The 21855-nt window shown below is 40.6% G+C and overlaps 1 protein-coding gene and 1 long non-coding RNA gene across 23 annotated transcripts in view; one reads left to right on the top strand and one right to left on the bottom strand.

The window, feature by feature from the left end:
• The window catches only part of LOC109496868 (ankyrin repeat domain-containing protein 26-like), a 243408-nt gene that overhangs the window by 109698 nt on the left and 111855 nt on the right, over positions 1-21855 (bottom strand). For 21 of the 22 annotated variants that reach the window (XR_006593561.1, XR_006593567.1, XR_006593564.1 and 18 more), the window contains 5 exons: positions 19255-19345; positions 15380-15416; positions 9868-9940; positions 2423-2552; positions 2053-2114 (listed from right to left, as the gene is read on the bottom strand). Coding sequence is in view for 15 of the 22 variants with exons in the window: in XM_045051617.1 (XP_044907552.1) it covers positions 2053-2114; positions 2423-2552; positions 9868-9940; positions 15380-15416; positions 19255-19345 (393 nt within the window). In the remaining 7 variants the exon portion in view is untranslated. Of the gene's footprint in view, positions 1-519; positions 788-2052; positions 2115-2422; positions 2553-9867; positions 9941-15379; positions 15417-19254; positions 19346-21855 lie in introns of those variants that run through there. The other variant, XM_045051618.1, reaches the window with a different exon arrangement.
• LOC123383658 lies at positions 12358-15002 on the top strand. Its single transcript, XR_006593597.1, has 2 exons — positions 12358-12530; positions 14545-15002. It is a non-coding gene; the product is annotated as an uncharacterized LOC123383658 (long non-coding RNA).

The following is a 21855-nucleotide window of genomic DNA, read 5'->3' on the forward strand; positions in this document are numbered from 1 at the left end:
TCCTCCCCAGCATCCATAGTCTCCTGATTTGATCATTTAGCCACTCTTGACTGGTGTGAGGTGGTATCTCAGGGTGGTTTTGATTTATATGTCCCAGATGATTTGCTTTCATTTAAAGAAAGCTTAGAAGATGACTGGCAAGCATATTCTGGGGACCCAGGTATGAATGAGAGAGAATGACATTTTCAAGACTAGGCTCTTTTTGTTCAGGAAATGCCTGAAATACTACCGAGACAGACACTCCAAATGCATCTTCTTCCTCACAGTGAAGTACAGTATTTGTCCAATTCGAAGGTATTTCCTTTCAGTTGGTTCCTCCTTAGAGGGAACCCGTGGTGGTTCTTCTTCAAGATGAGTAGGACTGCTGTATTGTTAACAAATTTCACCAAACTTCAGCTTTCTCTCACTGGTGATGAGTTTTAAGCTATTTTTCCAGTCTAATTTGCCTTATTTGATCCACATTTCCTCAAAGTTTTGCATAGAAGCATGTCTTAAATATAGAGATATATCATGCTCCCTATCACATTCCTTATTCATTGCTGGTCCTTGAGTCATTTTTCGCAGTTGCAAAAATGGGTGGTTAATTTCCTTGTTTTGATTTTCACATGTCTTTTCGGGCAGGATACATGTTTGTAAAAACACCTTGTCCTTAAGTAATCAAGTACGGACAAAGAAAAATGAGAAAATAATTACAATTGTACTGTTAACTTTCTTCATCTATGTTTAGCTGTTCCCAAGTCACTGGATTGTAACTTCCTGTAAGAAGTGAAAACTAACTTGCCTTAGCCTAAGACAGAAGAAAAATATGAACTCATAAACTTAAGCTTGTCAGTTTTTGGAACTAAACAATTCATTAGATGTTAAATTGACCAAAAAATAAGTTAGATGATTTCTAATGTTATAAACCTTAAAAACTATTTAGCTTACCATCCCTTATAATGAGCACTAAAGTGCATTTGAGTACTTTTTAAGGATTAATAAGTAGAGAATTAGAAATATTTAAATTATTAGCAGCCAAATCAATTAATATCAAAGAGAAAAAAACATGCTTGCAGTGTGAATCGGCTTAAGATTCTCTCTCTCACCCTGCCCTCACCTACCCACGTACTCTGTACTCACTCTCTCTCTCAAAAGAAAGAATTAATAGAAAAAGAAACCATAAGGAACAGAAAATACATTTACATGATGGTACTCTATTTATTGAAAAATATCTGTGTGTAAGTGGACTCCCACAGTACAAACCCACCTGGTTCAAGGGTCAACTGTATACCTATATGATGTCTCCCCTAAGAGATTACCAGAACTTAACATAGTGTCAAGTTAGAAAATCAAAAACCCATTCTTAATTTCCCATTATTTTCTGGACCCTATGACCATTTTATTGGCATTCAGACATCTTCATATTTAAAACAAATATTCTTGGGGGGCCTGGGTGACTTAGTCGATTAAGTGCCCAACTTTGGCTCAGCTCATGTTCTCACAGTTCATGAGTTCAAGTCCTGCATTGGGCTCCTTGCTCTCAGTGCAAAGCCTGCTTCGGATCTTCTGTCCCCCCACCCCACTCTCAACAATAAACAAACATTCACCAAGGTATCCTCAATATTTAGTAAGTCACTAAAAGCCACTGTGATCATTTTGTCTTCTGTTTCTATAGCACTTTTTACAGGTTACAAAACGTTGCCACATTTGTTCATTACGCATAACCAAGAGGTGGGTATTGGTGCCATTTTTAGGAAGGAGGTCATTGACCTTGAGGCCAGTTTTTCCAAGTTCCCACAGCTAGAAAGTGACGGAACCAAGATGCTAGCATGTCTTTGATTTCAAATACAGCGTTTGTAGCATTATGCAGCAGTGGCCTGGGCCTGAGAGATCAGGACTTTTTTACCTCCTTCCCTAGTTGCAACCTTAGAATAGGTCATCATTACTTTACTTATATTACTACAAGTATGACTGCGATGTTATTTTAATCATCCTAAAGTCAAAGTCAAAGCATCTCTTGGATGTTTTAACATCACTCCATGCCTATATTTAAAAATAAGAAGAAGACAGTACCTCAGGAAGAGAAGGTGATTCTACATCTTCCTCTTCTCCTAATTTTAATGCTGACATGATATCTACAGAATAGGGTCACAGATAAATTAATGAAAACGTGTTACTATGAATTTTAAACACATACACAAGTCTATCTCCATTCATGAATATTTCAATAAAATAAAAGCAATAGCAGAAAAGATGTTCAGGGGGTTCACGATTTTCCAGAAGCAAAAGGGGGTAGTACTTGGGATACTTCTAAAGAAAGATAGCAACAGAAAAATACCTTCATGAAAAAAGGATAATATATTTGGATCTACATACTTCCAGATTTTTTTTCATACTAGCATTTAATCATAGGAAAACAACTCACAGAGATTCACTAGCTTACCACTTCTGTAATTTTTATGCACTCCACCAGCAGAAGTCAAACTGTCATTAACTGCTTGCTCTGGTGTCACATTTTCAATAATACCAACACCATCTTCCTTTGCTTCCATTGCTGACTTTGAAGTTCCTTCCTAGGAAAACAGCACAAAACAAAAACCCAACTTCAGAAAAATATCACATTGATTCATTTGGTCAGGCGCTCACCCACTCAAAAAGACAAGCACATACTGTATCTGTCAAGTCATAGCCACGATCTGGGGAAGAGCTTGAAATATAAATAAAAGACAGAGTCTGTTCTATATGCTAGTAGCAGTAGAGATGCATGAAAACAGGTAAGGACAGAAAAATAACATCCACTAGCTCTGCAAGGGAAGTGAATAACGTACAGTGAATGCACAAAGGAGAAAACACTTACATTTGGGAAGCTCAGCAAACGCTGGGAAGATAGGGCTGTATCTTAAAAGACAGACAAAGTGCACAGGGAGGGTGTGAAGGGCATTCTATAATGGCAAAAGAATCAAGTATGAAATAATATAGTAAGTGACAACACCTATGCAATATGGCAAAACTGGAACAGAGTTCTTGGGAATGGGATAGATAGAGAGATATTAGTAGAACATCAGGACGAAACCAAAAAAGAAAAAGAAAAAAGAGCAGTGTTATGCTAGCACGTGAATTTTCACCTTCAGGTAATGGGGATCCATTGAGTAAGCAGAGGAGTGACATCGTCACAAGTATATTTTAGAAAGGTCACTCTGGCAGCAATGTAGGATGAACGTAAAGGAAGCAAAACCAGAAGAGTACTTCAAAATTATAGGTGAGCGAGTGAATTACAGGAATAACATATGAAAAATGGTAAGCAGGTACAAAATATCGAATGTGGTGAGTGAGTGGATGCGGTGATTTCAGGGAAGTTCAGAGTCCAGGACGTTTCCTGTTCCAGGGCTGCTATTTATTAAGCTAGGGAACACAAATGACAGAGCAGATAAAAAAGAGTCAGGGAAGAGGAAAGGAAATGGGTCAGAAACAATGTGTTTAAACTAAGGCATATTAAATTAAAAGTACCCAGGGGACTTCCAAAGAAAATGTTAGGGCCGCCTGAATGCCTCATTCCGTTAGCACCTGACTCTTGATTTTGGCTCAGGTCATGATCTCGCAGTTCACGGGTTCAAGCCCCACATCTGGTTTTGCGCTGACAGTGCAGGGTCTGCTTGGGATTTTCTCTCTCTCCCTCTGTCTCTTTTCCCATCCCCACTTAAGCTCTGTCTGTCTCTCTCTACAATTAATAAATGAATAAACTTTAAAAAAAGGAAAAAAAAGAAAATTCAGATCAATACATTTCCTGTAAGAAAAGCCCATCGTAAATATCTATAAAACATATTAAACTGATATAATAATGCAAACCTACACAGAAGTGTGAAATTGTGAAAAGGAAAATAAAAGGAGGCGGGAGGAGGAAAGATGGCAGAGGAGAGTTATCAGAATTTCCCTTGACCCTCAAACACAGCAGTATTGAGGTCACAAAACTTGGAATACCAGGAATACAGGCTGCAGAGGGACAGAAAAATCTCCACAGGTGCAAAGACAAAGCTTGGCGGGACAGAAGGGTGTGTATGCGGATTGGGAGAAATAAAATGATCCGCACAGGCATGGAGTGGGGAAGCCCTTTGGTGGAGAAACGAAAGGAAGGTAGAGAGAGAGGCTGTGAAAAGTGTATTTGGATATGAGAAAACCTGTCCGGACCACAGACCAAGGAGAGGTCCAGAGAGCCAATTCTACTTTGCAAAACAGCCTTAGAAGCTAAAAAAAACCAGAATTTTCAAGGTTGCCAGACTTTCTCTAGAAAAGAGCTGCCACCTCCCATGCCTGGTGGGGAAGGAGCCGCCCCTAGGCTCTCAGTGAAACACTGGGAGAGAACACCTTGAGTATGGTGTAAAGGGGAGGTATTGCCCTGCCCAAGGGAAAAAGACTGCAGGCATGAGCCAGAGGCCCTTTGTCAACTGGGTAGAGTGGTCCTACTCCAAAACCAGGTCTGAGTAAAGCGGGATCCTATAGGGTTTTGAATCCCAGCTCAGTGCTCAGGGAGCACAGGAGAATTTGCAGCAAGGCAAGCCGGGCCCCCAGGATATTCTGTGAGGACGACCTAAACAGTGAGCTTTGAGACACCTCGTGTGCCAGGAGAGATTGGGGTGTCGCCATTTCTCTCTCCATGACCAACATCGTGGGGCTTCAGGGAATGGACAGTGAGCCTCAATGGAGGCAGGCCCATTACACAAAACCCTACCTCTTTGTGCCTCATAACTGCTCTCTGTGGGAGTGAGACTGACACTGATGGGACCAGACAGCCCCTCCCGTAGACCAGCACAACCACCTGTCACAGACACCAGTGGACAACTCTCCGCTGGTTTTCTACCTTTGTTTGTTTGTTCTCATTTGAATTACTATTCTTTTTACCTTTTTCTTCTCTGTCTTAATGTTTATTTCTTTATTTTGAGAGAGAAAGTGAGTGATCAAGCAGGAGAGGTGCAGAGAGAGGGAAGGAGAAAGAATCCAAGCAAGATCCATGCTCTCACTGCAGAGCCTGATGGGGGTTAAGAACCCACGTACAGCAAAACATGACGTGAGCCGAATTCAAGAGTCGGACGCTTCACCAACTGACCCACCCAGGCGCCAATCATTTCTTTCCTTTGCTTTCCCTTTCTTCTCTTTCCCCTTTTTTCTCTTTCTACTCTCCTCTTTCCTCATCTCCCTTTGGAAACAGCCTAGTAGTCAAAGCTAATTCTATATCTACATATATAGATATATCTTAATATATACCTATATACCTATATATATGTATATATAGATATATCTATATATTTTTACTTTCTTCCTCTGTTCTGGCTCTTTGTTTGCTTGATTGTGCATTTTCTCTATACTTTTCTAGATCTCCTTCTTCATTTTCCTCCTCCTCTTTCTGGATTAAGCCCTAGAGCTCCTTTGAGTCACTGCCTGGTCTTTTTTTCCACTCCAGTCATTTCTCTTTTTGTTTGGGCAAATGATTCTTCACCACCTTCTTCTCCTTTTTTCCAGGATTAATTCCACAAACAAATCAAAGCACACCTGGTGGAACGCCCAAACCACCATTTCAAGTAGCAAGAAAAGCAGCCAAAGATGCACCGAAAGAGTGCACACAACACCCTCCAAAAACATTTGTTCAACTGCCAGGCCCTGGACAGTGTAGGAGCTCTTTTTATTATGGTAGTACTCGCAGGTGTGGATCACAGACCAAGCTATTAACACACATAAAGGGCAGGAATCTAGCCAAAACGACGAAATCGAAGAATTCTCCTCAAAAAAAATTCCGGGAAAAAAGGACAGCCAGTGAAGTGCTCAAAAGAGACAGAAACAATATATGTGAGCACATTTTTGGAATGACACGCATAAGATGCATACTTGTACTTGAAACCACGCACAGAAGACAGCAGACAATCTCCTGCTTCAGAGATCAAGGACCTAAGGAATCGTCATGAACGCTGAAACTGAAATGGTGTAAAGGAGATACAAAGTAAATTAGATGCAGTGACAGGAAGGATGGGAGAAGCAGCAGACAGAATCGGTGAAACAGAAGATCCAATGGTGGACAAAGATGAAGCAGAGAAAGGAAAGAAAGGAAATTATGGACCACAAGGCAAGTACTAGAGACCTACGTGATTCAGTGAGATGAAATATTAGCCACATCCTACGAGTCCCAGAAGAAGAAGAGTGAGAGAAAGGGGCAGAAGGTTTCTTTGAACAACTTATAGCTGAGAGCTTCTCTCATGAGGGGAAGGAAACAGGCATCCAAGTCTTGGCGGCACAGAGAATTCACTTCCAAGTCAACAAAACCAGGTCAACACCACGACATGTCAAGCGAAACCGGAAGAATACAAGGATAAGAAGAGAATTCTGAAAGCAGCTAGGGACAAACGAGTCTTAATCGACATGGGAAGACACCTAAGGGTAGCAGCAGACCTGTCCAAAGAACCTTGGCAGGGCAGAAGGGAGGGGTAGGAAACGGTCAATGTGCTGAATGGGAACATCTGCGGCGAAGAATCCCTTCCCCAGCAAGGCTGTCATTTAGAATAGAAAGAGAGAGAAAGGCTTTCCCAGACACACAAGCCCTAATGGAGTTCATGACCACTAAACCAGCCCTACAGGAGATCCTAAGGGGCGACTCTGTGAGTGAAAAGCAGCGGAGACTACAAAGAACCAGAGGCCTCACCAAAAGCATGAAACCTTCAGATAACACAATGACACTAAATCCATATGTTTAAATAATCACCCCGAATGTGAATGGACTCAATGCCCCAATCAAAAGAAACAGGGAAACAGAATGGCTAAAACACAAAACAAAACCAAAGAACTAGATCTATCCATATGTTGTCAACAAGACACTGATTTTAGACCCCAGGACACCTCCAGATTCAAAGTGTAGGTATGGAGAACCACCTATCATGCTACTAGAAGTCAAAGAAAGCTGGAGTCGCCACACTTCCTCCAGAAAGACTAGATTTTAAACCAGAGACTGTAGTAACAGATTCTGAAGGGCATTGGATCATATCTAAGGGGTCTATCCATCAAGAGGAGCTAACACTTGCAAATGTTTATGGCCCCAAAGTGAAACGCCCACACATATGAATCGATTAATCACAAACATGATTAAATGTATACATAAAAATACCATGATTGTACACTACTTTAAGACTCCACTCATGGCAATTGCAGATCGTCAAGGCAGAAAATCAGTAAGGAAACACAGATCCAATGTGTCATTGGAACAGATGTATTCAGATATACATAGATATATATTGGCCTAATATATATGCATTTATATACATGGATATCAACACTGATATATTAAAATCTTTTCATCCAACAGCAGTAGAACGCACTTTCTTCTTAAGTGCACATAGAACATTCTCCAATGTATCCATGTGACATCAAGGGTCACAAAACAGACCTCCACAAATATAAAAGGACTGAGAGCATACCTTGCATATTGTCAGATCACAACAACGAGCACTTGCTCATTCTTTCTCTCTCTCCCTCCCTTTCCAAGAGAAATACAAACATTTCAAAAACATTTAGCTCAGCCCCTTCCAAGAAAGAGAAAAACAAGAATAATAAACCTTGTGGGGCAATGAGTCCTGGATGGAAACCACACACAGACAGTAGAATTCCATAACCAATATGTTGACAATGGAGTTGACAGAAAGTGATGTACTAAAAGAACAGACACTAAAGAAATAGTTTCTGCAAGGACAAATTAGGGTAGGGGTAAACCATTAAAAAAGAACCTGGTGCGGGGAACACGTATGTGGCACAGTTAATTCAGCAACCACCTTCAGCTCATGAGTCATGATCTCACGGGGTGTGGGCTTCAGCCCCACATTGAGCTCTGTGTTGACAGCTCGGAGCCTGCAGCCTGCATTGGATTATGTGTCCCCTCTGTCTCTGCCCCTATGCCCGTTGCACTCTGTGTCTCTCTCTGTCTCAAAAATAAATAAACTTTAAAATATTTAAAAAAAAACATAAAAATCATGGGGGGAGATGAAGGAAAAAGAAAAAAAAAACAAAAAACACATAACCAATCAATCAAGCATGAGCTTAAGACAAAAAGGAAAAATGTGAGCAAAAGAAGGTAAGTGGAAACGACATACATTTTTCACCAGGTATATAAGTAGGATTGGGAATATACCATGAACAATAGTCTCTTTTATACCTTTTAAAGATACATGTCTCTCTATATGTGTGTGTGTATATATATATATACGTGTGTGTGTGTATGTGTACATATATGTGTATACATATATGTGTGTGTATATATAAAAGTGTAAATATATATGTGTATATATGCGTATATTATATATATCTCTATCTCTATCTATCTATACCTGTCTATCTATCTATATCTATATCCATCTATATCTATCTATCTATCTATCTAATATTTATGTAAAAGAGAGGCTTTAATTCACAGTATATCCTTAGTAATACTGACTCTTATCACTCTACAGTTATCTGGTTATAAATACTGTAATAAAGAATTTAATTTTTTTCACTATAAATAAGCGGTTCAAATCCTGGCATCTATCGCTTCCGAAAAGCTAGAAATTATTACTAGACTAACAAAAGAACAGAAAAAGAGAGGTTCCTAACACGTCAACATTCACTATGGAGAAAGAATTGGGAATGAGAATACTAGGAAGAAATGGGAACCTTCCAAGGATGTATGTAATGGGATACAGATGGGGTTACATAAACAAAGGCTGAGGACTTTTTCTCTGCAATTTTAATCTCACAATGGGAGGATACTAAAAATATACTGTAACCTTCTTTCTTATGTAACTCCTGATTTCCTCAATAGAATTCATTTGCGTATATACATGTTAAACACTAAAACAGAATATAAACTGAAGCCTGACTTTTTAAATTCACATATTTAACTGTGATATATCATGCATATTTTGTTACTTTTCAAACTCCATTCTACGGAATTCCATTTCCCTACTCATTTATTCACATTCAAAAACCATGACATTGCTTCTTCCAAGCAAGACGTTATTCTAGGAGCTCCAGGAGTCAAGCAAGTGTGTTTCCTAACCTCCAGGAGCTTATCATGACTGAGGGGCTTTGAAATGAATACTGAAATAAATATCAGATGTCTGAAACTTTAAATTTTAGAATCTGACACAAGGACTAGGAGGAGATAGTGTTCAAAGCTAGAATAGGAAAGATTTCTGAAATCAGAAATTTGACAACTTGGCTATGAAGAGCCTCTGTTCATAGAGCTACTCTTTTCAGCAAAATATGTATTCTTCGGGGAGATGCACAATTTTAACTTACTCTTCATGCAGTTACTTCAAAACTACAGGAGAACACCTTTGTAAGGTAAATGTTGAGTAATAATATAAACATCCTAATTTCTACATTTTCTAATATTATTTTCGTCTAAATGTAGAACAAAGGATAGAGCCAAAGGAAAATCCTGTATGTCACCAAAATAAAACTTGCCCGGCGCCGGGGGGGGGGGGGGGCAACCTACAATGGATACTTGGACCCAATCAGGTTTCATTTAGGCAAGAGTATTATCACTCATGTTACCATCACAGTAAGAATCCTTATCCTTAAGCAAATGTCATATTGCCTCCATGATGGGAAAGCTTTTCCCAATATAATATGACGGTCATTATATGTTTTCCAGCCCATTCTTTTATCAGCCTCCACCTGTAGGATTTACCAAAGTACAACAAAACAAAACAAAACATTCAACGCGTCATGTATCTGTAAAGTGGTTTGTTCTTGCTAACTTCCCATGACACACATGAAATGATGATACACAGGCTCCTCTTAAATTTTCAGAGTAAATAAGGGAGAAAACTCAATTCAAAGCAGGAAAGTGAGTTTTACAGGAGGGTACTTTACCTTGGTACCAAAATCTAAGACTTGGCTAGATGATGTAGACCATGAATCATCAGGACCAGGTTTGTCCGAAAGCCTTTAGAGCAAAAAAAAAAAAAAAAAAAAAAAAAATACAAGAAAAACATGTTCATTCATTTAAAAACAAAATTTAAAAAAGTTAAGGGAAAGGTCGACTATCTGTTTATTCCACTAACTTTCTTGGTATCATTAAAAGTTTGCCTCTGGTTTTTTCATTAAGTTTTATTTTAATGCCAGTAATAGTAACATCCAGAGTTATATTAGTTTAAGTTGTACAATATAATGATTCACCAACTCCATACTCACCCCATGCTCATCATGACAAGGGCACACCTTCATCCCCATCATCTCTTACACTCCTCCCACCACTCACCTCCACTCTGCAACCATCCGTTTCTTCTCTGCAGTTAAGAGCCTATTTCTTCATTTGTCTCCACTTTTGTTTCCTCCCTTTGCTTGTTTGTTGTTTCTTAAGTGCTACATGAGTAAAATCATATGGCATTTGTCTTTCCCTGACTTTGCTTATCATACTACACTCAGGCTCCATCCAGGAGAGGGCAAATGGCAAGATTTCATTGTTTTATGATTGAGTAATATTACAGGGTGTGTGTGTGTGTGTGTGTGTGTGTGTGTGTGTGTGTATGGATATACATACACACACACATACATTCATATAGGGCTTCTTCTTGGTTCACTCAGCTGTCAATGGACGCTTGCGCTGGTTGTTGGAAATAATGCTGCAATAAACACAGGAGTGTGTGTGTCCCGTGGAATTGGTGTTTTTGTATTCTCTTGGGTAGTATCCAGTAGTGCAATTACTGGAGCATAGGAGAGTTCTGGTTTTAATTTTTTGAGGAACCTCCATACTGTTTTCCACAGGGGCTGCCCCCATTTGCATTTCCACCAACGGTGCAAGAGGTTTCCTTTGTCTCCACATCCTCGCAAACACTTGCTTCTTGTGTCTTGGAGTGTAGCCATTCTGACAGGTGTGACGTGGTATCTCGTTGTAGTTTGGGGGAGCATCTTTTCATGTGTCTGTTGACCATCTGTATGTTGTCTTTGGAAATGTGTCTGGTTATGTCTACTGCTCATTTGTAAACTGGGCTTTTTTGGAGGGGGGTGATGTTAACATGTATCCATTTTTTAGACATTGTGGATACTAACCCTTTACTGGATTTGCAAAACATTTCCAAATTTGTTCTCCCATTCCAGAGGTTGCCTTTCAGTTTCGACGGTTTCCTTCACTGTGCAAAAGCTTCGTAGGTTGATATAGTCCCCAAACTTTATTCTTGCTTTATTTCCCTTGGCTCAAGAGACATAACTAGTAAAATGTGGCTACAGCCAAAATCAGAGAAATGACGGCCTGTGCTCTCTTCAAGGATTTTTTTTTTTTTATGGTTTCAAGTCTCACACTTAGGTGTTTAATTCATTTTGAGTTTATTTGTGTGTATGGTACAGAAATTGGTCCAGGTTCATTCTTTGGCATGTGGCTTGTCCAGTTTTCCCAACACCATTTGGTGAAGAGCATGCCTTTTCCCACTGGATAGTCTTTCCTGTTTGTAGAAGATGAACTGACCATACAGTGGTGGATTTATGTCTGGGTTTGACGTTCTATTCCACTGAGCTATAAGGCTATTTTGTACGCCAGTACCCACCATACTGTTTGGATTACTACAGCTTTGGAATAGAACTTGAAAGCTGAGATTGCGATACCTCCAGGGTTCCTCGTTTTCAATAGTGCTTTGGCCATTCAAGGTCTTTTGTGGTTCTATACAACGTTTAGGCTTGTTTGTCTAGCTCTGCGACAAATGCTGTTGGTATGGTGACAGGGATTGCATGACATCGGTAGATGGCTTTGGGTAGTGTAGGCACTTTAAAAATATGTATTCTTCCCATCAGTGAGCATCAGATGTCTTTCTCTTTCTTTCCGTCCCCTTCAATTTCTTTCTTTCAGTGTTTTACGGTTTCCAGAGTACAGGTCTTTCACAATTTGGACCCTGTTTTAAAAAAAGCTTTCTGTTCTCTATTTGGCCTCGACCTCTCCTAACCTGTGAAATCTCCAGGAAAGACCCAGTCTGAGTTTCCATAACCAAATGTGACAGGCAGACAATGCTCTGAAATGGTTGAAAATGAACTGTATACACGTTACCACGATGACTTCTCACCTCACATCTGTCAGAATGGCTCAGTGTCAACACACAGGAATCAACAAGGGTTGCTCAGGGTGTGGAGGGAAAACAACCCTTGTACACCGGTCATGGGATATAAATTGGTATCACCACAGTGAAAGCCACTATGGAGGGGCCTCAACGAATTAAAAACACAAATACCATAGGATCCAGTGATTCCACTACTGGGTATTTATTTACCCAAGGGAAATGGAAGTACTCATTTGAAAAGATATATGCACCCCTATCTTTATTATAGCATTATTTACAATAGACAAGATACGGAAGCAACCCAAGTGTCCACCAATACATGAAGAGACCACACACACACGCACACTCACACAAACACACACACACACACACACACACACACACGGACACACACACAAACACACACACACACTGAAATATTACGCAGCTATAAATGAGAATGAGATCCTGCCATCTGCAACATCATGGATGTACCTACATGGTATGAGGGTAAGTGAAATAAGCAGTCAGAGAAAGACAAATCCTATATGATTTCACTTCTGTGTAGAATGTAAAAAGGGCAATAAATGAACAAACAGAGCAAAAGCAGAAACAGACCCATAAATGCAGAGCTTTGACTCTTGCCAGAAGGGAGGGGAGGTGGGGGGATGGACAAAGTGGGTGAAGGGGAGAGGGGAGTTCAGGGTTCCAGTTATAGAATGAATAAATCACAAGGCTCAAAGGTACAGCGTAGGGAATCTAGTCAGTGGTATCGTAATAGCATCATACATTAACAGATGGGAGTTACGCTTATGGCGATCACGGGGAAACATCCAGAGTTGTTGCATCATCACATATTGCATTGTGTGTCATGTAGACCTCCGTTTAAGTAAACGTATCAAGGGTTAGGTTTCTATGCTATGAGTGGCAGTACTAACTAGAGATTGAAAGATTCAAAGTTCCCAAGGCCAACTTTGTTCCCACACTGGTCTTGCCTTATTTAGTTCCATAATAACTAGCAAGACATTCCAAGCCTTCAGGGGCATTCAGCTACCCAAGGACGGAGACTGTGATCAAAATGGTCCTGGTAGTTGTGCCTCTGTTCCTCTCTACGCTGCCTGACTATTTTCTTCCCTATGAGCTCCCACTCCTACATCACTCTTCGGCACGGTTCTGTGGCATCCCCCAACCTTTCAATCTTTAGCCTATGAAGCCATACACTCCTACAACAAGGATGGGCTCAAATGACCGAGGGTAGGAGCCATGTCCTGCTCCTGGAGAACAAGCGAACTGGGAGTCTCAGTCATCCACACAGTCACCTCAACATAGGCATGTTATCACCGATCCAGATGAAGCTCCCTTACTGATTTGACAAGTCAGTCCTACCCCTGCCCAGCCCTACAAGTACATGGGAAGGGCATCACAGATTTAGGAAAAGAGGTGGAGTGAGGAGACAGCTTGCCTTGGACCATACATCCCTGATGTTCGGAATCTCCACCACCCACCGCCAATTCCTTGAGAGGATCTAAGCTATCCTCCCTCAGTTGGGGTGGAAGTAGGGGATATCATATTTCTATTTGCTGTAAACAGACTCTTCCCAGCAGCTCAAATGATTTTTAATCTCTCTCATCAGAAAATCTGAGGTATGCTCGCACTTTCAATGAAACCAACACACACAAAAGCAGAAACCTGGTCACGACCCTCTTGAACTCTCTATTTGAATATGCCTTTCTAAACAACTCCCCTAATCCTGGGTCCTTCATTCCTGTCATTTACCTGTATCTCACTTGGCATAAACCCCCATATTCTGACATCTTTTCTCAAACTCGTATTCCTAACCAACTCACTGTTGTTCTCCTTGAAACCTGGTCTCCTCTGCTAATTCGATTCTTACCCTCTTTCATTGTATTCATTAGACCCACTCCCAAGCTTTCTATTATTAAAACAGTTGCCTGCAAGATGAGACAAAAAGAAGAAAGAAAGGAAAGAAAGAAAGAAAGAAAGAAAGAAAGAAAGAAAGAAAGAAAAACAGATTTGAACTTGCATTTCTGTCACTTGTCATATCCAAATAGGTCACTTCAATCTTTTTGGAGTTTCAAATTCTCCAGGGAAAACAACCATTGGGCAAGGAAGTGAAACATAGGTTGACGTACCAGAGGGTGTTTGGAGGAATTAATGTCTGAGGTTCCCTAAATCTTGAGACCCTAAGTGCTTTTGATTTGGCCTCTGGAAAAATGGAGAGTCCTTATCTGGCAGAAGTGGGGAAATTATTGGAAAAAAAAAAGAAATACCAAGGAAGCCAGAGAAGAAAGTCAAAAGGCAAAAACACAGTACAAAAAATCAAGGGGGGAAAAAAAACTCCAAAAAAACCAAAAAGCTTCCTTAAACTAGACAACGGTACTAGCCCGAAGGGAAACCAGCCTGGGAACTTAGGCAACAGAGAATCATATAGCAATATCCTCAAAATAGAGAGTGAGTTTAATTAATGTAACATGGTCTACAACTAGATATCCTTCCCTTACAGAAAACTCCTTTGTCTCAAGAAGAGAGGATATCACTACATCTAAGGACTTGCCTGATGACATCTTGCTTATTATGTAAAAGCCTGGACACCATGGCCATAGCTGACATCCACCCTAGAATCTCGGATGGTAAATACAAGGGACTAGTTACCACTGCACTAATGACTTTTGTTAGCACTAGTGGTCAAATATATGAGGCCAAATGCTTGGAGTAACCTGGGTCCTTAAGCAAACCCTAAATTGGTGTTCCGACATCATTATCTTTGACATTCTGAGTTGATCTGTCCTAGGATCGGTATCTTCATCTCAGTGCTGCTGAGGAACCAGAGAATGGATGCGGGAGCTCCAAGGGCTGACGGGCAAAGCCCCTCAGCTACCCGTTAAGTATGGAATCATGGTCGAGTCATCAACCTCCCTGAACCACAGTTGCCAAAGTAATAAAAAGTAGGCTACAATAACACAGCTACTTTGCAAAGCTGTACAATGACTATATAACTGAACAGATGGTACCCATAGGATATAGTGTCTGGTCCAGTGTAGAACACGCAACAACTGGTTTTGTTGTCTGCGTTCCCTTACGAGACACATAATTTTCAGTTCATTCATTCCCTTTCCTTTCCTTTCATTATCCGTTTCATTTCATTTCATTTCTTTATACTTTGAGAGTGAGTGCACACAGAAATCGGGAAAGATATCCCAAGGAGGCTGTCCGCGCAGAACCCGACGTGGGGCTTGAACTCACAAACCTGAGTTGAAGTCAAGAGTCACACCCTTAACCGACTGAGCCACCCGGGTGCCCCAGCAAATGTCATTTTTACAAATCCATAAAAATCCTACCTGGATATAGAATCTTCCTCAGCATTCTTATCTGCTCCTAAAGAAGAAAGCAAAATACATGTTAAATCAACCATCGGAAAATAGAGGAAATTACAAGTGTACGGCTTATGATTTGTGAAAAAGTATTGCTTTGGGACCACACCTGGAAACCACACTACACTGAATGGTAATTATCCCATTCGTAGGCTTAAAGCACTAAGAAATCTTACTTTCTCCTCTATATTGACCAAAAGCAAGAATGGGTTTTCTCAGAATTTGACACCTACAGGGGAACTGATGTTTACAATGACCATCACTGACCGACTCTATGGCACTGGAGGAAACTGGTATCGTGAGGAGAATGATTATCATGAGCGGACAATATCAGACTGAAACTAGCATGATTTTTCTGGACTTCCACTCCTAGAGGAGTTGAAAGAGAGTATCTTTATTTTGTGGTAACACGGCAGAACTTCCCCAGCTCTTCAGCAGACACTCTTCAGTTTTAGGAGGAAACACCCCCTCCCAAAGTGTGCTCTATAGCTATTGTACTTTGCAGCATGGCCAAACCATAGCAAACAGACTCTCCCTGGCCTTATTTCCATTGGCAAGGTAAGAAGGAAAGATTTGTCATTCCAGTTTGATATCGTTGTAACCTCTTGAGGCTGTCTCCTTCCATTGCTAGAGAGTCTATCTAGACGCACCGCACACCACAGAGGAGGATGATCCCAATGTGAGTGCTCTGTAGTGGTTCATGATGTCATTTTTCTCAACCCTCCCCATTAGGTGACACACATCTAGAGACATCATACTTTTTTTCATGGAAGGCAGAGGTCATCCGATCCTCTACTGATGAGCAACTAAACGAAACAAAGGGCAAAGAATAGCTTGAATGCCTACATTCAATTACCAGGATATTTTCACTTTCTAAACATTCAAAGACATCCACTCTATGATTCTAACTATATGACACCTGGAAAGAGCAAGGCTATGGAGCTAAGGGTTGGGGTGAACGTAGGGATAAACGGGCACAGCACAGAGGACTTTGAAGGCAGTGGAACTCTTTCACACGATACCACAAAGGTGGATTCACATCATTACACATTTGTTAAAACTCATAGAACGTATAACACCAAGGCTGAACACTATTGCACATTAGAGACTTGGCCTCCAAATGAAGAGTTCGTGTCCATAGAAAATGCACCACTGTTGTCAGGGTGCCTGGGTGGCTCAGTTGCTTCAGCGTCCAACTCTGGATCTGAGCTCAGGTCATGATCTCACAGTTCATGGGATCAAGTCCTGCATCAGGCTCTGTGCTGACAGCACAGGATTCTTCCCCCCCTCTCCCTCTGCCCCTTGGCTGCTCACACGCATGCATGCTCTCTCGCTCAAAACTAAACCAAGGAACTGAAAAAAAGAATCCTAGTAAAAATGGACCACTGTCGTGCAAGATGTTAACAACAGGGGAGGCTAGGCGTGTACGGGAGCGTGGTATGGTATATGGAGACTCTCTGTACGTCCTATTATATTTTGCTGTGAACTTAAAACGGATGTCAAAAATCAGGCTTATTAAATGTATGAAACAACAAAAACAACAAAATATGGTATCCATTGAAGCTACTCTTAGCATATACTAACTCATGATACAGTCACCTTGAACATTAAAATAGAGATCAAAGTAACACAATAGGGGTACTGTCTCCCATTTGGAAGTATATGAAAATGCATAAACAAAACACAAAAATACAACAGTTATTTGTATACTTAGGCAAGAAAACGATTGATGAATATGATCCGAAATCTTATACCTATAAACAGGGGTTCAGCGCCATAGGAATCAAACCTGGGTTTTCCATATAATTAAGAGATTTTCATTCTAATTTTAAATCAAAAATCATTATGTTGATCACACCTGAGAATCATAATGAAAGCTTAATCACATTTAAAAAAAAAGATGATAATGACCTAATATTGCCTCGTAATTTTTACACAAATACCTACTTCATATGGATGATGAAACTGAAACCAGTACCATGGTAACCGTCATGTTACTTGCTAGTAAAACAAAATTTGAAGACACCACCAAAAATGACGTCAGGGCTATAATTCCTATGCAGAACAGATTTCATCCAGCAGGCCGAAGATGGCTACCCTCAGAACATCCTACTTGAATGACTGGCCCTTGGCTGTTCCCTGGGATCTTGGATTTAAGGAGGGTTGGCACCATTCCCTAGCTGGTTAAGAGTGGTTCACTGTGCCTAAGTGCTGCTACACTCAATGTGCTTAAGGCCGTACACTTGATTTCCTTTCTGGAAACCTGGAATTTTGGGACATGCTAAGGAGAAGATGCCTATGTGATTCGCATTTGATGAAAACCTCGGGCACTGAGTATCCATAAGCCTCGTACTGGCCCACAACATTTCACTTGTGCTGTCCTAATTTCATGCTGGAGGAATTTAGCACATCCTGCCAACTCCATAGAGAAAAGATTCCTGGAAGCCTGCGCTTGGTTTCCTCTGGCCTTCACCCCGTGCACCATTGCTCGGTGCTGATTGGCCTTTCTAGCCTGTCCCCATACCAATCCACACGCATGACTACAACTATATGCTGAGTCCTGTGAGCTCTTCTAGTGAATCATCAAATCTGGGTGTCCCTGGGATGCCTCTAACACAACTGCATTATGTGAAATTTTATTATCTGGGTTGATGTCTTACACGTGGTTACAGTCAGAAGGTTATGTCACAGAATACCTTTCCTGGAATCTCTTTTCTTGGTATTTCACTCGAAAATTCCTACATCCCTATATATCCATTTGAAGAAAGGTTTAAAAGGAATACATGAAATCATGATGTCAGAAAGTGTGAAACAAGCAACAATCTTATTTTACTCCGAAAACAGAGAGAGAGAGAGAGAGAGAGAGAGAGAGCAAATCCTGGTGATTGCCCCTATGTTCTACCATATAAAAGTTCTCTGAAATATGAAAAATCAGTTAATTTTCTCCCACTACCTAGGACTTAGTTCATTTTTCTGGCAGATAGGAATCAAAGAAGTAACAGGGATCATTCTACAACAATCAGAACTGTCAGACAGAATATGAAAACATACTACTGATTATAGTGTTCTTTTGTTTCTTTTCCTTATTTTCCTAGAACATTAAAAATATAGTTCACCTATTAAAGGCAGTTATTGCCAAAATAATCAAAAGTCACAAATACGGCATCCAAAATGTCAGATGCGTTATCTTGATGCCTCCTTATGTGACCCTCCTTCCAATTCTCTTATTTTGCCCTAAAGGATACTACCATATGAAGTACCCCCATTTTATATGGCATTGACGTATATACATTTATCGCGGACGACAAACGCTTATGTTCACCCATGGTAGTTAGGACATAACTCTGCATCATCAGCTAGGTCAGTCCTCAATGTCTTGCCAACCGTGAGGATAACAGTAAGAGTGGGAACATTTGGGGATACGAGAAGCTCACCTGATAGTGTTGCTGCATTTCAACTAGTCTGCTCTTCCCTTTAAAGAACTAGTGCATTTTACCACCTTCCAGTAGAAACACCATACACACCGGCTTACTTTCCTTCATTTATTCCCTGTAGTCTCCGCCATTCACATGATTCCCTCTTTGGCTCTTCTCTTCTTTCCTGAGGTTCCTTGGGCCTTCCAGGGTCTTGAAAGGGAACTAGTCATTTAGGTCCTTTGGTGGCACTCTCAATTTAATCTGTTGCTGACACCACATACGATATGCAACTTACCTCCTTTTCACATCTCTTTCTCTGTCCTATGCACTTAACAGGCCGTTTTCTTTAGATATTAGAATATATCAGTATTCCTGTTTTAAATCAACATTCTGTCAAATGACCTTTGAATAAAATACAGTTCTTACCTTCTACTTGTCCATTTAATATTCTTTGCCCTTTCTGATCCACAGCTCCAGAGACATGAGGAAGAAATTTGTTGGGCTTCTCAGACACACTCTGTTAAAAGTAGCATCAGTAATGAGTTGCGTGAAGACTTCCTAAGCCTTTTCCAAGAAAATTTCTGAAGTTATGATTTTAACAACAATCAGACTTACAAAGAAGTAAAACGTATTGACCACCAACACATTTAAATACAAAACCTCATATATGCTCTCTTGATTCAGCGTCCCTTTGAATCTTCATTTGGCTATTGACTCTCTAAACTGATCATGGAAGGCCACAATAAATACTTTCAAAGGCAGAAGCCTTTGAATTCAAAGGCAGATTTCAAAAAGGAACTAACAAAACACCTTCCTTTGCATTCCTGACCGAAATAAAAGGACATTTGAAGTCAGTTTTGAAACAAATTCTTTAAAAGTGTACTTGCTATAAATGAAAACTGCTTCTAATAAAATGGCAGACATTTGTTTCAGTGTCAATTCATACCTCACATGATCAGAAACTTTGGAGTATATCATGTTGAGTATCAACAAAACACTGTTGTAGCTGCTGCTTCGTTTAGGTAAACAAAGGCTTGACCTTTTTCTTGACGAAAGAAGGGTTGGATCCAATGGCAAAGTAGTCAGAAAAAACTTTTCTTAAAATTATGGTGAACTAGTAGCAGAAACAATGTAGATATAGGTATGGAACTCTTCAGAATGTGTAGTAAGCATTCAAACGGCAAGTACAAGAACATGTATGTCCTAGTCACCTAAAATGTGCCAAGCACTCATTTCCCGATGCACACTTTCTTTTTTACACACAACAATAATAATCATTATGATGATGGAGTGGGCCTTCCTACTTCTTGGTGACTCCAAGACATTGGAGTAAAATGAGGATCCGTGGTCCTCTCTGTCCAGAATGTCCCTCGCCACGGTCTACACGACTGGTCCTTCTCATCTTTCACTTGGCACCTTTTGCCACTCTCAGGTCTTTTCCGACTACCAAAATTCCCACTCCCACTCTCATCCGCATCCTCACTACAAACGCCCCCAATATTCTCTCAACTAACATTGTCCATTTCCTATCGATGAAGCCTTTATACTGACTTATAACGGATTGCTGTTGACTTACTTTTCTGCTCCGACCACAACAACCTAAACCCTCCACTTGTACACTCAGTAGCTAACTGCTTGGTACGTACTCAGTATACAAGGACCAAGTAATTAAGGTCAAAACATTTACACTAATCTCACTGAGAAGATCTCAAAACTACCAAATCACTATGCCGTTGACCCTTGAACAAAGCAAGGGTTACGGGCTCTGATGGCCATGCACTCGAAAATCCACAAATATCTTTTGAAACCTCAAAACCAAATCAAAAAAACAAAAATTCCTACTCAATTTCCTACTTTAAAAGCAATTACACTTAGAAATCAAAAAGTATATACGTATTGAAAACCAGAACATTAAAGCAGAAGGGCTTGTATACGCTCGCTAGGTCTAATCTACCTTTTCGGCCTCATTTGGCCATTGACTCTGTACACTGAGCTTGGGAGGGCAGGGTTAGGATAACGGAATGCTGAGCTTACCAACAATATACACAGTTGATTAATGCATGTTTTCCCTGTTATATGTATTACATACTGTATTCTTACACTATAAACTGAAGAAAAGGTTACTAAGAAAATCGTAAGGAAGGGGTGCTGGGTGGCACTGTCGGTTCAGGGTCAGGCTCTTGACTTTGGCTCAGGTCATGATCTAGACTTCCTGAGTTCAACGCTGGCAGTCTGGAGCCTGATGAAGATTCTCTCTCTGCCCCCGCTTCCCTACTCACGTGCTCTGTCCTCTCTCTCTCTCTCTCTCTCTCTCTCTCTCCCAAAATAAATAATTAAAAAAAAAACCAAAACGAAAAAGACAATCATAAGGAAGAGAAAATACAGGATGGTACTGTATTTATTGAAAAAAAATCTGTATGTATGGGGACTCCCACAGTCCAAACCCATCTTGTTCAAGGGTCCAATGTATACCTATATGATGTCTCCACTAAGAGTTTACTGGAACTTATTATAGCCCCACATTAGAAAATCAAAAACCCATTCTAACTTTGCCATTCTTTTCTGGACACTAGGGCCATTTTGTTGGCCTTCGAACATCTTCCCATTGAAAACAAGTATTCTTGGGGGTCCTGGGTGACTTCGTCGATAAGGCACCCAACTTTGAAATTGCGAACAGGAAAGTAAAAGGTGGAGGGAAGAGTTAAGATGGCAGGGGAGGGGATCAGAATTTCCTTGTCCCTCAAACACAGCAGTATTGAGGTCACAACACTTGGAATGCCAGGAACACAGGCTGCAGAGGGACAGAAAAATCTCCACAGTTGCAGAGTGACAGCTTGGCGGGACAGAAGGGTGTGTATGGGGATTGGGAGAAATAAAATGGGCAGCACAGGCATGGAGTGGGGGAAGCCCTTTGGTGGAGAAACGAAAGGAAAGTAGAGAGAGAGGCTGTGGGAAGTGCCTTTGGATATGAGAAAGCCTGTCTGAACCACAGACCAAGGAGAGGTCCAGAGAGCCAGTTTCTACTTT

The sequence above is a fragment of the Felis catus genome (assembly GCF_018350175.1).
Source record: "Felis catus isolate Fca126 chromosome F1 unlocalized genomic scaffold, F.catus_Fca126_mat1.0 chrF1_random_Un_scaffold_34, whole genome shotgun sequence".
Lineage (NCBI taxonomy): Eukaryota > Metazoa > Chordata > Mammalia > Carnivora > Felidae > Felis > Felis catus.